Source organism: Tetrahymena thermophila (assembly GCF_000189635.1).
Source record: "Tetrahymena thermophila SB210 genomic scaffold scf_8254667, whole genome shotgun sequence".
Taxonomy (NCBI): domain Eukaryota; phylum Ciliophora; class Oligohymenophorea; order Hymenostomatida; family Tetrahymenidae; genus Tetrahymena; species Tetrahymena thermophila.
Window position 1 is genome coordinate 723,825 of NW_002476434.1, and position 17,736 is coordinate 741,560.

The 17,736-nt window shown below is 23.6% G+C and overlaps 6 protein-coding genes across 6 annotated transcripts; 5 read left to right on the forward strand and 1 right to left on the reverse strand. All coding sequences in view use genetic code 6, as the record gives it.

Moving 5' to 3' along the window:
* Window positions 1–578: 578 nt before the first annotated feature.
* Window positions 579–2,746, forward strand: TTHERM_00030260 (divergent AAA domain protein; the record flags this gene model as incomplete). Its single annotated transcript, XM_971830.1, has 3 exons — window positions 579–1,424; window positions 1,629–1,732; window positions 1,795–2,746. The coding sequence occupies 3 exons, from the start codon at window positions 579–581 to the stop codon at window positions 2,744–2,746; spliced, it is 1,902 nt and encodes a 633-aa protein (XP_976923.1).
* Window positions 2,747–3,647: 901 nt separating this feature from the next.
* On the forward strand, window positions 3,648–5,969 carry TTHERM_00030270 (ubiquitin-conjugating enzyme family protein; the record flags this gene model as incomplete). Its single annotated transcript, XM_971831.1, has 1 exon — window positions 3,648–5,969. One exon carries the CDS (start codon window positions 3,648–3,650, stop codon window positions 5,967–5,969), a length of 2,322 nt encoding a protein of 773 aa, XP_976924.1.
* Window positions 5,970–6,789: 820 nt separating this feature from the next.
* Window positions 6,790–9,159, forward strand: TTHERM_00030280 (transmembrane protein, putative; the record flags this gene model as incomplete). Its single annotated transcript, XM_971832.1, has 1 exon — window positions 6,790–9,159. The coding sequence occupies one exon, from the start codon at window positions 6,790–6,792 to the stop codon at window positions 9,157–9,159; it is 2,370 nt and encodes a 789-aa protein (XP_976925.1).
* A 506-nt stretch (window positions 9,160–9,665) lies between these two features.
* TTHERM_00030290 (ankyrin domain protein) lies at window positions 9,666–10,280 on the forward strand (the record flags this gene model as incomplete). The annotated part of the gene is made up of 1 exon (XM_971833.3): window positions 9,666–10,280. The coding sequence occupies one exon, from the start codon at window positions 9,666–9,668 to the stop codon at window positions 10,278–10,280; it is 615 nt and encodes a 204-aa protein (XP_976926.1).
* Window positions 10,281–13,419: 3,139 nt separating this feature from the next.
* On the forward strand, window positions 13,420–14,361 carry TTHERM_00030310 (transmembrane protein, putative; the record flags this gene model as incomplete). Its single annotated transcript, XM_971835.1, has 2 exons — window positions 13,420–13,922; window positions 14,073–14,361. The coding sequence occupies 2 exons, from the start codon at window positions 13,420–13,422 to the stop codon at window positions 14,359–14,361; spliced, it is 792 nt and encodes a 263-aa protein (XP_976928.1).
* An 871-nt stretch (window positions 14,362–15,232) lies between these two features.
* On the reverse strand, window positions 15,233–17,037 carry TTHERM_00030320 (ABC1 family protein (chaperonin), putative; the record flags this gene model as incomplete). Its single annotated transcript, XM_971836.1, has 3 exons — window positions 15,233–15,657; window positions 15,717–15,989; window positions 16,179–17,037. The coding sequence occupies 3 exons, from the start codon at window positions 17,035–17,037 to the stop codon at window positions 15,233–15,235; spliced, it is 1,557 nt and encodes a 518-aa protein (XP_976929.1).
* Between the last annotated feature and the right edge of the window lie 699 nt (window positions 17,038–17,736).

The window sequence follows — 17,736 nt, forward strand, 5'->3', positions numbered from 1 at the left end:
TTATTTCAATTATTTATTGAGTGTTTTTCCAATTATTTTCGTCTATTTTTGATATTTTTGAACAAAATATGTAGTATTTACTATGATTTTTCCTTAAAATAATTGGGATTAAGACACAAATTTTAGATAAAACTTAAAAAAACAGTTTTTTCATAATTATTTTTTTATATTTTAAGTATGTAAAAAGCATAAATTAAATATAAACGGAATCAGTAATGCTAGAGAATAAATACATCACTTTTGTTTGAGGAAAAAATTTGATTCACGTATTATCTTTTACAAATTAATTTCTAAAGAATTTAGTTTGAAAAGGAAATTTTTGATATTGTGGTTCTATTTATCTAATTAGGCTTTAAGTTTATTTGTATGTTTAGGTTAATAATTTCCTATATTTATTAAATAGTAGAGCATTTAATTAATTCATGCTGTTCTTATCAAATTACGTCGCAGGAGATATTTTTTTGTTTATATACTATCTAGGAGATTAAAACGAATTATAGTTAATAATAAATATTAAGAAATCAAAATATAGAAAAAGGTTATAAAAAAAAAGCAAATTTCTAAGAAAAATAAAAGACATGAAAAGGACTTCGTCCATTGATAATATTCTTGAAGAGAATATATAAAAAGATGAGTAGGAATTGATTTATGCTCCTGAAGTTGATCCAGATGACCCAAAGAGTACCTAAACATTTGAGATTTCAACTAATGTTAGTGGCAGTGAAACAGAATAGCTTATTAAAGAATACAAAAGACTTAGCTCTTATATCCCAAAACTCAACTACGATAACTTATAAGAAGTCGAAGATCTCCGTGTTGATTTAAGCATGCTATAACATCGCATCGAACAAAGCATTGAATACTCTAAGAGCAGTAAGGACACTAATGTTAAAAATAAATAAAAGTATCTAGAAAAACTTTATCAAGAGATTAGTGAGAAAATAGACACTATGAAGAAGTAAAGCTCTTCTGATGATGCTTATAGCAGCGGGGAAGAAGTTCCTGTTTAGAGCTTGAGAGAAATAGATATCAGTGATAATACTACTAAGCCATCAAATAAAGGTAAAAATCAAGTATAAACTCAGGTAGGAAGTTAAGAACCCATAACCCAACGTTCATTCTTCGTTAAAGAAGAGCGCCTAATTTAAGCAGAAGATAGACAAATTGAGTTTAAGCACTACCGTTACCCCTTTTCTAAAGAGTGCAAGGCAATCATCCTCAAGACAATTGTAAGCATGCTTAACACGCACGGTGGTACTATTATGATAGGTGTTAGAGATTAAGATCTCAGTGTAGTTGGTATAAATATCGATTAAAAGTAAAAAGATGAAATCATTCTCTAAATAAATCAAATGGTTTAGAACGTTATACCTGCTGTCAATGAAGAAATTCAAGTTGATTACATTCCTGTCAAATTTAAATGGGTATTTATTTATTTACTTACTTTTCATTTGATAATTTTATTGACTATTTAATTTATTTTCTATCTAATTAACTAACTATCCACTTTTATTCTACTTTACAAGAAAGATATTTATTTATTTTAGGATAAATAAAATTAATTAAAGCCTATTCTAATTAAATTCACTTATCTGTAAATTAAATCATTATTTTACTTTTAATTTTAGGGCAAATGGGCTTCTAAAACTTGGATATGTAGAATTTCTATTTCTTAAGGCTAATTAGATCGCTTTTATTACATAGAAGACTCTTCTGTTCACTCATATGTAAGGTAATGAAAATACATTTTTTTTAAAAACAGCAATTTTCAATTTTAAAAATGTATTATTATAGATACTAAGCAATGTGCAAGACAGTAAAGCTAAAAGAAATAATTAACTTCACATATGAAAGAGCTAAGTTCCCTCGTGAAAAGTAAATTAAGATAGTTTATGCTAAACCAGATACTGACGGAGTTAAGAATTGTAATATGGAATAGGATGCTATTGATAATTTATAGGAATTAGATTAGCAAAAGCTTTATGACAATAAGATAATTTTCACAGATATTTAAGAAGGTTTTTATGAAAAATTAAGAAATTTCTTAGATGAAAAACTGCAAGAAGAAGAATTAGATTATGTTATAATAGATTAAAAGAAGCATGTTGTTTTGTAATTTGAAAACATTGATTCTACCAAAAGAGCTATTGAACTCTTTAATTTAGAAAAAGATCGCTTTGTCTATGAATTAAGACACCAATACAATTTCAAAAAAGTACTTATGGGAGATATCGTAAAGAGTATTGTTGTGAAAAACGAATATACCTTTATAATCGATCATATTGACACTTCAAAACGCGATTCCTTCATTCTTTACTTATCAGATTGGTTAAAGGAGCAACAAATTAAGCATATTTGGTTGAATTTCAAATTGTATTTAGCTCTTTACGTTCTAGAAACTGAAAAGGTTTCAAAGTATCTACTTGAAAAGAAAGAAGAAATTGCAAATTAGTTTGGATTCCACTAAAAGGTATTCTTTGGATTCTGTCGCGACTACATCATCATTAAAAATATCTAATCGAAGACAGATCTAAAGAAAAGACTTATCACACTTCTCAAATATATTCCATACAAAGCCCTTGTTGAGAAAGATGGAACTACCATCCATGTTAAATGTAAGGACTTTTACGATTTACTTATTGCATTTGATAGAATTAAGTCTGCCTACATGAATGGTGAATTCTCTAAGTTTACAGACCACAGCAAGATTAAAGTTTTCTTAGGCTTTGATAGATATATAGAATGAATCAAAAAGCATAAAAATAAGTATTCAAATATATAAATGAATGAACGAATAAATAAATAACTAAATTTAAGCTTTAAAATTAATTTTAGATTTTACCTAAATATTATTTAAACTCTTTTATTATATATTAAATTTTGTATTTTTGTATTTGCATTTATTAACTAAATTTAAAAAACTATTTCTTTTATGATTTATTTTCTTTCTATTTAAATTCAAATATTGGTATTTCCTTAAAATAAATAACTTAATCAATCATTTATCAATTCACCACAAAAATTTTAATTATTTGTGTGGTAATATGTTAATCAAAATTTTCTGTATTATTTTTTGAAATATTACTTACAATTTGCGTATTTTTGGTTAAACACAAAATATAAAACATAAGGTAAAGGTAAGCACTAATAAAAATAGTCAAATAATATTCTATTTTTTAGACAAACAAATAATTATTGAATCAAAAAGATTATATATTTACACTTAACATTATTTTTTTATAAATAAAGTTAAGCTTTTATTCATTTAATTGAGTAATATTATTTACGTCATAAAAAAGATATAGTCAATTAATATTAAAAGTTTTTATGAGGGGGCAATAATCTGATTTATATGGTTAGTTTTTGAATTGATTGCTTAGAGTTTCCCTAATTTTAATATAATTTTTTATATAAATATTTATGTAATTTTTTTCTTCTTAAAAATTAAAGTTATTAATTAATGTTTATTCAAAAAAATGATGGTAAATTTCAGGTTTAATTTAATTTATTACTCTACTTAAGAATCTAAGAAATCATTCTTTTAAGTTTTTAAATTAATCAAGCAAAAAAAGAAGTAAAAATAGAAATAATTAATTAATTTACTAAAAAATATTTAGAAAAAATATTCTTCAACTATCAAAAAAAAAATGAATGAACTTTTTTCAAACAGATAAGTTGGAGGTGGATTTACAATATTGAGAAAATTGGATATTTTTGGAGTGCCGATATAAATTAACTTTAACTATGAAAATAAGCACACCACCAAATTTGGTGGGATAGTTTCATTGGCTGTTTTTAGTCTTATTTTTGTTTTTTTAATAAATTTATTGCTATAAATTTCTAACAAAAATAATCCTTAAGTAATTTAAGAATAGTTAGTCGTAGATAGCCCTTCAAGATTTGATTTAAGTGATTAAAATTTTAATTTCGCAATCGGTCTTTTGGATGAAAACTTTTCTCCGTTTTTCGATGAAAGCTACTACAAAATAAGAGGAAATTTTTTATTTAAATAAAATTATACATATCCAAATGGAACTGTTACTTAAGAATTTTAAAGCTAAGAAATTGAGTTGGTTAGATGCACTGCTGAGTCCTTTAAAGTAGATGGGACATAAAATTTTTTTTTAAGTCAATAATATAATAATTTATATTGCATCAAGGATATAAGTAAATTTTATTTGGTTGGGTAATTTGATTAACCTAACTTCTCAGTGATATAGTATTTTATTTCTTAATGTAGTGGAAGTAACTGTTAAAATTCAACTGAAATCAAACGAAAGCTTTCTATAAGCCAACTTTAGATTTACTATTCAAATTATGCAGTAAAGGTTTCAAATTTAACTTAACCATTTTAGCCAATAGGATAAAGTCTATTTTGGTAAACTAACCTATTGTTAGGATAGGTGATAGACATAACTTATATGAATACATATGTCACAGATGATTTAGGTCTTATATCTAATTCGTATGTAACAAAAACCAACTTACTTTATTCAGATAACAGAGTTATATTCAGTTCTTCGGCCAGCGACTATATTTACTCGATAAGTATCTATATGGAAAAAAATCGTGAGCAATAATATCGTCGCTCCTACCTTAAATTTACCTAAGCGATTTCATAAGTAGGAGGTATTTATAACGTCCTCTTTTTAATTGGATGTTTAATTGCTCAACCTTATTCTTACCTTGAGCTACAGAGAAAGATAGTTAATTCAACTTTTAGCTTTTCTGGAGATTATTTGACAAATAATGGTAATAAAAATAATAAAAGAAAAAAATCAAATAAAAATAAGAAAAAAAATTTAGAAGCAATGCAAAGTAATATTGCATGTGATGGAAAAAGTAGCAATAAATCGACGAATACTTAATTAAATATCTAAAATTTTTAAGATGCTTTGAAGAATAAAGATTATTTATAGCCTGACAAAGATTAAAAAGGAAATAACACAAGCAGACCTGTTCTAGATAAAACAAAAGACCAAGAAGATCTAAAATACGATATAATTAGCTCAATATACAATGAATTCAAAATTCGATCAATAGAATATTTTAAATACTACTTAAAGTGTTTTAGTTGTTTTAAGAGTGATATATAAACAATATTAAATTTTGGGACAAACAAAATATATGAATTTACAGACATATGCTTCATAGTAAATAAACTAATTGAGGTAGAAAAGCTTAAGCATCTGCTTTTGAATGATTAGTAGCTCAAGTTATTTGAATATGTCCCTAAACCTAAAATTACAAAATCGATTATTAGCGATTACAATTAAGCCAAATAAAATGAAAAATAATTAAAGAAAGCGATTAAGTAAAAACAGATAGTTTAATTAGATATTTTTGAGAATAAGCCTATCTAAGTCCAAGATCCACAATAGTTAAATATTTTAACAATAATGAATAAAAGCTAATTAGACAAAGCTCGTGACGCTTAATAAGCTTTCAATTATATTTACAAACACTAAAAAAAGCTTACTAAAATTGATAAAAAATTAATTTTGCTTTTGGATGAAAAGCACCTCCCTTTATTCAACTCAAATTCGTTAGAAAATTCAATTGTAGGAAAATATAACTCTTTAATGTAAATCAATATAAATAGTTAAAATTAAGAATCGATAGAATCTCAAGCTAAATAAAATAAAAACTACGAAAACACGTTAGATTAATCATAAATTAGAAAAAGTCTTTATTTTTTCGAACAAAAAAATAAAAACATAGAGGTCATTGAAGAAACATAGAAAGAAGAATAAAATATCTAAAATTCTGCTCCTCCATTAAAGCAAGAAGATAATTTAGCTTCCTCTATTGCCCTAGAAAATATTAGTATGAGTTGCTATTCTTATGTAAATAATATACCACAGTAATTATCAGTGTTAGCAGCATCACCTGCATTTAATATTATTGAAGATTTTAATTTTAAGACATCAAATCCTTAATAATATTAAGAAACTGATAGAGAATAATGAATTTTATTAAATTAAAATTTATATTTTCAAAAATTGGTTTTTTATAGAGTTACTAATTTAAAAAAAAAATAAATATTATAACATTTATGAGTTTAAAATAATAATTTTACAATTATTTTTGTTTTTTTCTTAATATGGATTATCTATTTTATAATAAAACTAATTTAAAAATATAATTTTCATGAATAATTAGATGAATTAACTATCACTATAAAGCTAAAATATTACAAATTTTGTGATCCTTCATAATTATTTACTTATTTTTATTTATTCATTATTAAATAATAAATTTTTTTGCCAGCCAATAATTATTTTTAGAAAATTTAAATTGAATCTAAGTTAGTCTGTTATCTTAAATTATATTTCAATAATATTTGAGCAGCTTAAAAAGAAAAATAAAATAAATACATATAATTATAGGTCTGATATTAAAGTATTTTAGTTATTTTAATTGATTTAATTGTTTGAAATATTAAATATTAAAATTTTGGAAAAATTAAAAACATCACAATCAATATGGTAATAATTATTTAAACAAAAATTAAATGGGATTTTGTTTTTATAAGTACTTTTTCTATTTAGGCAATACAAATATATTATTTGAATAATTGTTTATTTAATAGAAAATGTCATTATATATAGAAAAAATAATAATAGTCGGCAAGCATATTCATTACATTTGGTTTACTTAATAATGAATAAAATCATGTTATAATTCATTAATAATAAAAGTAATAAAATAAGAATAGTCAAGAAAGTAGAAATAAACAAATAAATAAAGATAATTGAATCAAATAAAAATTGATTAAAAATTATAAAAATGAATAATTTACTTTCAAATAAATAATATGGGAATGGGTTCTCTCTACTAAGAAAAGTAGATATGTTTGGAGTACCTATATAAATAAACTTTAATTATGAAAATAAACATACTACAAAGTTTGGAGGCATTATGTCCCTTGCAATTGTTGCTCTGCTTTTAACATTATTAATAAATTTACTAATTTCGATTATTAATAAAAGTAATCCTCAGGTATTGTAAGAACAGTTAATCGTAGAAAATCCTTCTAGGTACGATTTAAATAATTAAAATTTTAATTTTGCTATCACTTTATTGGATGAAAATTACTCTCCATTTATTGATGAAAGCTATTATACAATAACTGCTAATTTTTTGTATAAGTAAAACCAAACATTAGCAAATGGGACAATTATATAGCAGTTTTAAAGTAAAAATATAGATCTAGTTAGTTGTAATCCATCTTCTTTCTAAGTTTAAGGAACTTCTTAATTCTTTATGAGCTAAGACTATAACAATCTGTATTGTATCAAAGATATAAATTAGCTGTACATAGTGGGATAATTTGATCAGCCAGATTTTTCAGTTATCTAATATTTTGTATCCTAATGCAGTGGTGTTAATTGCCAAAACTAAACTGAAATTCAAAGAAAGTTATCTGTGAGTCAACTATAGATTTATTATTCGAACTATGCAGTAAGGCTTTCGAATTTAAGCGAACCATTTTAGCCACTAGGATAAAGCTTATTTTGGTAAACTAGCTTAAAGAGTGCATAAGTTATTGATATAACTTATATGAATACTTATGTTACTGACGATCTAGGTCTTATATCTAACAACTATGTAACTCAGTCTAAATTATTGTATTCAAATAATAGAGTTACATTTAGTTCTAGTGCTACCTCTTATTTTTATTAATTAAGTATTTTCATGGAAAAAAACAAAGAAATGCAATATAGGCGTTCTTATATGAAACTAACATAAGCTATTTCTCAGGTAGGTGGTATTTATAATGTCTTGTTTTTAATAGGATGCTTGATAGCTTAGCCATATTCTTATCTTGAATTACAAAGAAAAATTGTTAACTCAACCTTTTCATTTTCTTCATAATACTTAAATCAAGACAATAAATAAAAAAAGAAAGACTCAAAAAATAAGAAGGATAAAGGAAAGCAGTAAAAAGGTACAGATAAATAAAAAGTAAATGGTACCCAAAAAGAATAAGAAGGTTAAGAAAGCAATAGAACTACAAATAATAATTAGCAAAATAATTTAAATGAAACTTTTTAAAATAAAGACTATATTATAGAAGATAATCAATAAAGAAATAGTAATACTGAGAGACCAGTTTTAGACAAATCTAAAAATTCGGACTAAATGAGTCGCTTAGAGGTATAAAAGAGTAATATAATCAGTACTGCTTACACAGAATTTAAAGTTCGTAGCGTAGAATATTTTAAATACTATCTTTAGTGCTTTAAATGTTTTAAAAGTGACATCTAATTGATACTCAGTTTTGGGACTAAAAAGATTTATGAATTTACAGATATTTGTTATATTGTTAATAAGTTAATTGAAGTAGAGAAGATAAAACATCTAATTCTGAATGATCAGTAACTCAAATTATTTGAATATGTACCAAAGCCTAAAATAACTAAATCTATTATTGATGGCTACAGGTAAGCAAAATAAAATGAGAGATTATTATATAAGGCTATAAAGTCAAAGCAAACAGTCTAATTAGATTAATTAGACAGTAAATTAAGAAGGGATTCAGCAAATTAGTAACTTAACATTTTGACAATTATGAATAGGAGCTAATTAGATAAAGCTCGTGAAGCACAACGTGCATATAATTACATTTATAAAAATTAAAAAAAGCTATCCAAGATAGATAAAAAGCTGCTTTTATTGTTAGATGAACAACACATACCTCTCTTTGACTCAAATTCTTTTGACAGCTCTATGATTGGGAAATACAATAATAATATATTACAACAAAATAATTAATAATCTGAATCATTAGGTTCACCTTAATAGACAAATAAAAATTTTATTCCTGATTACACTTTGGATCAATCATAAATACTAAAAAAGAGTGTTTACTATGTAGAATAAAAGTCTAAAAATTAAGAAATTATGGATGAAATTCAAAAAGAAGAACAAGAATAATAAACTTAAAATCATAACAAAATTACAGATAAAACAACTAACGCAGCTATTCCTATAGAAGATATTAGTATGAGCTGTCATTCACATATAAATAATGATCCTTACCAAATGTCTGTAATTGGTGCATCTCCAGCTCTATAAATTAATGACGATGATATTCCATTTCACTTTAGAAACATATCCTCAAATGATATTTGCCAGCAAAACTAAAACGAATGAATAGAATTAAAATTAATAAAAAAATTAAAATTTAAATAAAACAAATCTAAAATTTTTGTATTAAAAGTTAATTGCTTGTTGTATAACTTAATCTAATAAACTTTATATTTTTTAATCTTCATTTAAAACTTTTAAGCATTAAACCAATGAAAGCAGTTAATTTTTCAAAAAATAATAAAATAATTTCACTCTATAAAAATATAAAAAGAAAAAACAAGTAAATTTATTTTCGAAATAATTATATAATTTGATAAAATAAATTATCAAAATGGATGGTGAAAAAAGCATAAAGATAACTGATAAATTTTCTTATGCAATATATTAGAATGGAATGTAATAATATTTGTTATCCTTATATTTGCATAAATTCCATTCAATTATTATTGCTTGCTTTTAAGAAAATTATAAATTTAAGAAGGAAATTAATTGAATTATAATCAGTTTTTAGAGGTATTAAGTTAATAAAAAGGAACAAATATTTTTTAAGAGGAGATACTAATTTTTTAATGAACTAAATAGCGCTGCCTAAGCATTAAGGTAATTAATTGCTTTTGCATGCTGTAGCTCACTCAAATGTGAAAGACATTTTAGCACTACTTAATGACAACGAAGCAGATGCAAATGCTTGTAATATTAATGGAGCTACTGCTTTGCATTATGCAGTTAATATAAATAATCCTGTTATAGTAGAAATATTGTTAAAGTACAAAGCAGATCCAAATCGTCATGAGCATCATGATGTTGGTCAAAAAACTCCTTTGCACTATGCAGTTGAAAAAAATTCATATGAAGTTTGCAATAAGCTTCTAGAGTATGGAGCAAACCCAAATTTATAAGATAAAAGAGGAATGACACCCCTTCACTATTCAGCTAAGTATGGATTTAAATAGATATGCTAGCTATTATTTACAAGCGGTGCAGATATTAATTTAAGAGATGAGCATGGATTCAATGCTTCCTATTATGCTTAATAAAATAAGCATTTAGAATTATTAAATATAATTGGTCCTCCAAGATTAATCAATGTAGCAGACCTTCTAGAATTTAAGATGCAAATGAGAGAAATTCATGCAATCAACGTTCCAATAAAAGGTAAAAAAAAGAAGAAAAAGAAAAAATGAAGCTAATTAAATTAAATTTAAGCGCATGTATTGAATTTATGTATTTCAATTTTCATGTATTTGAATTTTTTTAATTTCAAAATCTAAAATAAAATATTAGTTTATTTTCAACTTTATGAACATCATATGATGTTCTAATTTTAACTTTCACTTTTATTTTAAAGTCAATGCAGTAAATATAATAGATTTAAATTTAAAATAAATAAAAAATACAATAATTCAATTTCATTTTTTGTAATCAAAATATAAACTCGATGAAAAATAATGAAAATGTCTAAAAAATTTTGCAAACCAAACTTATGAATGAATAAACTATATTGAATTAATCTAACTATTTTTTATTAAAAAACAAAATTTTGTTATTTTGCTTTTTAAAAATTAAAATTGGCAATAATAGATAATGAATTATATAGCTTATCCGAATCAAAAATTTATGCAATATGTTAGTTATTAAAATATTTGCCATAAAATTAATCAAAAAATCATTATAGACTTAATATTTCACATTAGCTTAATTATTTATTTATTATTGTATTAGTATTTTCTTAATCATTAAATGAAAATGATTGGATTACAAATTTTATAGAATGATTAACATTAAATAAATATCTCACTATAAATTATAATAATTATGAATTATTAAATTATAATAATCTAACACTTTTAAAAATATTTAAATCAATTTAAAATATGTAGAATTTTATCTTTTCCCACCAAAAAGATTTTTCCTTATACTACTTCAATATCTATGATAGGTAACTGAAGAGTAACAACAGGCTTCAAGTGACTTTTTAGGATATCGAAAATTTCTACTATATTTTGATTCCACAACGCATAATGTGATTAGTCTAATTTTTTCTTTTTTAATTAATTATAAAAGCCGCTTATGCAGCTGATTTTTTTGCTCAATATATTTACTATGATAAGCTTTTCGTTAGAAAAAAGTAAAACTTGATTTTTAGAGGGAAAAATTAAAATTTCGTCTATTATGTATTTTATTTTAAAAGTTGAAACAACTTTCATGGTAAATATATTTATTAAATAAATGCTATTTGAGTTTACTTAGCATATAATTAATTTGTTATCATACTAGAGTATTTTCTTAAGATTTTTTATGGCTACTCTTTTTATAATGTTAATTTAGCCTTATATGAAATCTACTCTCAGTAGATAATTATTTGTAATATTAAATATTCTATTGTTTACTAAGATTGGTAAAGTTTAACCACAAGTAATTAGTAAATTTTATTGTTATTTATATTGATAGACTTAGTTTATCTTTGAGTCTACTTCATGTGTTAAAAGTCTTTATTTATTATCTTCTAGTTCTAAGATATAAAGCTTTGTAGACTAAATTATAACCAATTGAGCTCCTGCTAAGTTTGTTAATTTCAAACCCTTATCATATTATGAATAAAATATATTTATTTTCTTGAATAAGTTAAATTCTATAAATTTAATTTTAAAATAAAAATTAATAATTACCCTATAAGATGGAAGGTTAAGTAGAATTTTTTTTTAGGTGGCTTAATTAAATCTATAGTGATCAAAGAAGTTAATTAATACATCATTTTCTTTAATACTCTCATAGCATTTTTTTATTTTTGATTATAGCTATTTTAGCCACTTATTTGGCATGTACTTAAAGTAAAAATCAATCAGTTCATTTTTGCCAACTAAACTGATACATTTATTAATAATATCATTGTATTAATCGAATTCCTCATACTTTTTAAGGTTTATTGATAAATCAATTATTTTTACTATCAAACTTTCCATCTTATTTTAATAAGACCTATAATTCTCTTCAATTAATTTTAAAATATTTTCTGATTTAAAGATATTCAAAGGCAAAGAATAATAGCCTTTTTCAAATTGGGCAGTCGATTATATAATCATACATTTTATTTAATCTACATAAGATATAAGCAAAGTCATGTCAGCTATTTTGTGGTTAGAATGGGTTTTTCTAACACATTTAGTGCAAATTTATCTAATTTTTGAGTAGCAGTTCCTTTCTAGACATGCATATTCCAAAGGGCTTTTGTGGAACTAACAAATCTTATTGAAGAATAAATCCTAGGTTTCTGTAAATACAAACTACCTCTTCATTTTTAAAAATTAAAAAGTTCAATATATTTAAATGTATATTTTTTAAATATTAAAAAGAGGTTGACTCCAGAAATATTTATATCGTGATTTCAAATATATTATCTGTTAATTTGATCATTTAACGAATATCTGTTCAAATTTAGGATTTTTCATATATAATTCAATTTTTATCAATCCTATCTTGACTTAATTGGGGAATATCTTTATATTAATTCAAATTTGGCATCTTTTTTATTCAAAAATTTACCAATAGGAGCGAAATCCATTTTTAAAAGGCTTAAAGACACTTAACCAAAGTGATAGTCATAAAAAGAAATTTTTTTCAAAAGAGTTTAAAATCATATTATAAATCGTATTATTAAAAAAAGGAAGGATAAAATGAGTCTATCTATATTTTGATTAAAAGAACAAGGCTTAAAAAAATTACTAAAAAGTCTATCCTGTCATTAATATAAAGTTTTTTAATAGAGTAATTATTTCTCATTTCATATGATAGTTGCTAATTTTTATTTGCATAAAGTTAAATTTATAAAATTTAAATTGTTTTTAAAAAGTAAAATCATTTTAATATATTTTAAATAGAGAAAACAGTGTTTATATTTTTTTGCAAGTGATAGAGAAGAGCATATATTTTAATTTTACTTGAATTTGAAAGAAATGTAAAAACTCCTTATTCTTTATATAAATACAAACAAAATGACTAAATAAAGAAAATATAAATTAATTGAGATGAAATAAATTTTATTATAGATAAGATGCTTAGTTGGATGGATAGATGACTGGTTGGTTGGATGAATATATTAATATATCTAAAATTTGTAAAATTTTTATACTCAATATTTGTTAATTAAAGCTTGGCGCATGTTATTAGTTATCTATAATAAATTAATACACAAAAAAGCCACAAAATTAATAGTTTAAAGAGATTGTTTTAGCTTTGAAAAAAGAGCAAATACAAAACTAATACTAAATAACAAAAAACTAACTCATAAACAATACAAAAATATCAAAAAATAGGAAAGTAAAAATGGTAGTTATTAGCATTATCAACATCCAAAGAAAGAATTTTTCAACAATCAAGAACTTGTTTGAAAAGCTATTTTTAGATAGCAAAATTTTAGATAAAAAAAAGAATTGGATTAATTATTGTTAAGAAGAAAGAGTTAACCAAGATTTAACTTCTATTATGTTTGATGTTGAATTTAATTCTCTCCCCCAAGTTATTTAGGTTCTTTTGAAGAATAGAGTCTAATTTATCAACCATGATAAGCAATAATAAATTGAAATTGGAGTTAATGCAAATACTATAAAGTTCTTAGGCATCAAATAAGAAGACAAAGAGCTTGTTTTAAATGGCTTAAAAGGATACAAAAATGAGTCTGCTATAAATTCTAATGACCTAGAATTGAAGTTTGATACATGCTAACAATAAGCTTAAGCTTTAGAAGCAATGCTCAACTTTATTTAAATAGAAGACTATACCCTTCAATCAGTTTTCCTTCTTGACTTAAGCTCTACTATTAACCAAATGTAAATAATAAAAAAATTTTTTTATGCAAGTTAAATGGAAATTCAATTTTAAATAGCCTCAAATTCTGATTTTTCATTTAAATTTATTTTAAAATTTATATAATAAATAGTTTTAAAATTAATTATTAAATTATTTTTATTCAATAATAGAGAGCTAGAAAACACTTTAACTAGAATATAATCTAAATTTGATTTAGCAAATACCTCTAAAGTACAAAGTGATAATTAAAATAATTGCAATGTACAACTCAATAGAAAAAGAAAGGCATCTGATTCATAAACAGAAGAAATTAGTAAATTATACGAAAAAAAGAAGGAAAGTAAAGTAGAAAAATAAGAATCATCTTTATTTACTAAAAAGGATTTCCTTCAAATGATATTACTAATTGTTTTGATTGGAATGGTATCCTGTGTAGTGAAAGGTAAAAAGATATTCTGATTTCAACATGAGCAAGGAAGAAGTGATAGTAAATCAATTACAATCTATCTATGAAAAATAAGAAATATAATTTGGCTTTAAATAAATAACAACAACTACAACAACTAAATTAAAATTTCATAAATTTTTGGCATATAAAAATACTATATAATAATAATAAGATCGATTCATTCATTATTTTAATATCATAAATTATAAAATATACATAATAAATATTTTGTTTTTGTATAAAACTATAGTTAAAAATATTGTTGATTGATTTATTTATCATTTATCAATTAAACATATATGGATACTATTTTTGATATTATTTTGTCAATATTCTTTTAGTTCTACAAATTTTTAATTTTAGCAATAAATTTTTTTAATCAATTTTTTCCAAATTTCTGAGCTTAACTAAAAAATTATTGGTTTTCTTTTTTATTAAAAATATCTTTGATAAATTTAATTTGTTGTCACTTACATATTTTCTAAATTTATATTTAGCCTTTTTCAAGTTAAGAAATTAAACATTTCATGATGAATAAAGAAACTATAAAACCTGAATTAATTACCTAGTAATATCAAAAATAAATTTAGTTTATTAAAAAAATTATTAACATACATCATATTACTTTTTTTATGCTTATAGGTGGTATGCATATTAAATAAATAGCTTATAAAAAAAATGATTGTATTTATGAAGAAACAGAAACATTAAAAGGAAGTAATTGATAAATATAAATATGTGTTATATATAAATACAAATTTTATTTAAATTAGAATATATTAATTTATTTACTTATTTAATTTATTATAAAAATTAATGGCTTATTTATTTATTAATTTACTTTATTTATTTATTTGTTTGTTTTTTATATTTAGATTTTATTCATGCATTAAATGTTTTCTCATCAGGTGGAACCATGCCATATTCTGCATACTTTTATTGAATTGCTTTTTTCATTTCTTCATCAAGAATATCTTCAAATCCTTTTCCTTTAAAGAATTTAAACCAAGCTTATACCAGCTTATAGAAAATTGAAGAAAACATCAAGCGAGTTTCAAACCAAATCAAGTTAAATTTCTTTTTTAGTGTGTTTGTATCTTCGTGAAGACCTTTGACTGAGTATTTTGCCATCAAATTTATACGGTTAACTTGTGATCCTAATTTTTTGTTAATACTTCTAACTAAGTTCATGTTCCTATTGATAAATAATAAGTCTTTTGGAAATTTGTTTGTATCACCAAGCATCTTTTTAAAATCTCCTTTAAATTTCATCTGTAAATTATAAACATCTTCTTTTGAAATTTTATCTATTTTCAATACAAAATAATTGCTAAATTTTTATTATTTTTTATCTCAATAAATTTACCAGTTAATGGTTTGTTTTTGTTATAGGGACGCATTAGTTAAAAGCTAGCAAATTATTCATCATCTTAAATACCCCATTGCTTAACTATATCTTTCAGAGCCTAACTATCCTATAAGAATAGACTTTTCCATAAACTACAATACTATAACCTAAAATTTTCAGAAACTTAAAAGCACAGGCCGTAATCTAATAAAACTATTTATTGTTTTTATGTGTCTTGAGGATTTCTTCTCACAAGCAGATTTCCTGGATGAGGATCAGCATGAGTAAATCCTATTTTTATTTATTATAATTTAATTATTTTTTTAGTTTAGAAGAAATTCAATAAAATCTATATGATGTGTGACTGTGCTATTAATTTAATAGATTATTATATTAAACCAGCCAATAAATAAATAGTTATTAATTTTAGTTTTGTTCAGTGATTTTACTGCTATTTTTAAATTTTTTAGTCATAATTACCTGTAATGAAAATTTATTCAGCAAAAGCTTCTATGATTGAATTGAGGATCCCTTTGATATCATAGCCTTGCTAGACTAACTAAGATTCTTCTGTTATTTTAATTCCATCTATCCATTCCATCACTAAAGTACGTTTTGAAGTGTATTGATCGTATATATTTGGAACATAAATCTCCTTTCTTCCTAATTTTTAAAATAAAATTTTGCACTTCTTCGAGTTTTCTGCCTCTATGTTAAAATCTATTTCTTTAGCTAAGTTTTCTTCTATTGACTCATGGAATGGAGTTAAGGGTAGATCAAACGCATACTCAAGTACTTACAAGAATAATTTATGCATAAACATATCATAACCAAATTATTTTTAAATGTTTGGCTTTTGAATCTTCACAGCTACAGTTTCGCCTGTTTTGAGCTTTGCACGATGAACTTGGGCAATACTTGCACTTGCTACAGGCTCCTATTCGAATTCTTCAAATATATCTTCTGGATTACTACCTAAATCTTCTTTTATAATCTTTCTCACAGCCTCATATTCTACTGCTTTAGCCTTATCTTAAAGTAATGAAAACCATTTAAAATATGAAGGTGGAAGCATATGCTCGCTTGCAGCAACTGCTTAACCAAATTTCACATACAGACCATCGTTTTCCCTACACATATTATATAGCTCCTCTGCAGTTTCTTCGTGAATTTATTCTACATTCTCTGGGCTAAAACGCCATTTATAATTTATGAGTATAACTGCACCAGCTTTGAGAGTACGTAAATTACGCCACATTATTTTTTCTCTTGTAGTATAGTCGTATCCTGCATAGCCAGCCATTCCTAACCCTAACATTTTCTTCCAATGTCTGAACATTTCTCTTTTAACTTTTTTTAGCTAGACTTTTATTTTAGCTTATTTTAAGCCTTATTTTTATTCTATTTATATTTATTAAATTTATGAAATTTAAGAATTATAGCTGGATAAAGCTGTTCGAATTTCTAATTAAATTTGCAAAACAAACAATCCAGAACACTTCTAAATGAATATACTGAACTCCAATTATTAACTACTCAGATATAATATCCAATAATCTTGATACAATTTTTGAGAAAAGTTAATATTTTAATGAAAAAATTACAATAAGATTATTTTTAATCCACAATAATATCATATATTTTCAATATACTACGCAAAAAAAATAAAATCAATCAAAATTCATCGTTTGCAACACTACTTTACTTTATGTACGTCACTGTAGATATTTCTAAAACATTCTAATCTTAAAACTCAAAAATGATAATAAAAGTTATACAAATTTATGAAATTTCTTTTTTACATTCCATTAATAAAACAACAAAAAGCTTCAATAAAATAAATCAAGAAATATATATATTATCAAAGTTAAAAATAAATTTCTAAATTTTAAAAGTAAAATTACAAAGATTTGCAAATCATTAATTTTCACTTTAAATAAAAGAGATTAAAGTAAAAAATTATAAACCATCAGATTTGATCATAAGTTATTCACTCTAGCACATTAATACCAAATAAAATAATAATAGATAGTTGAAA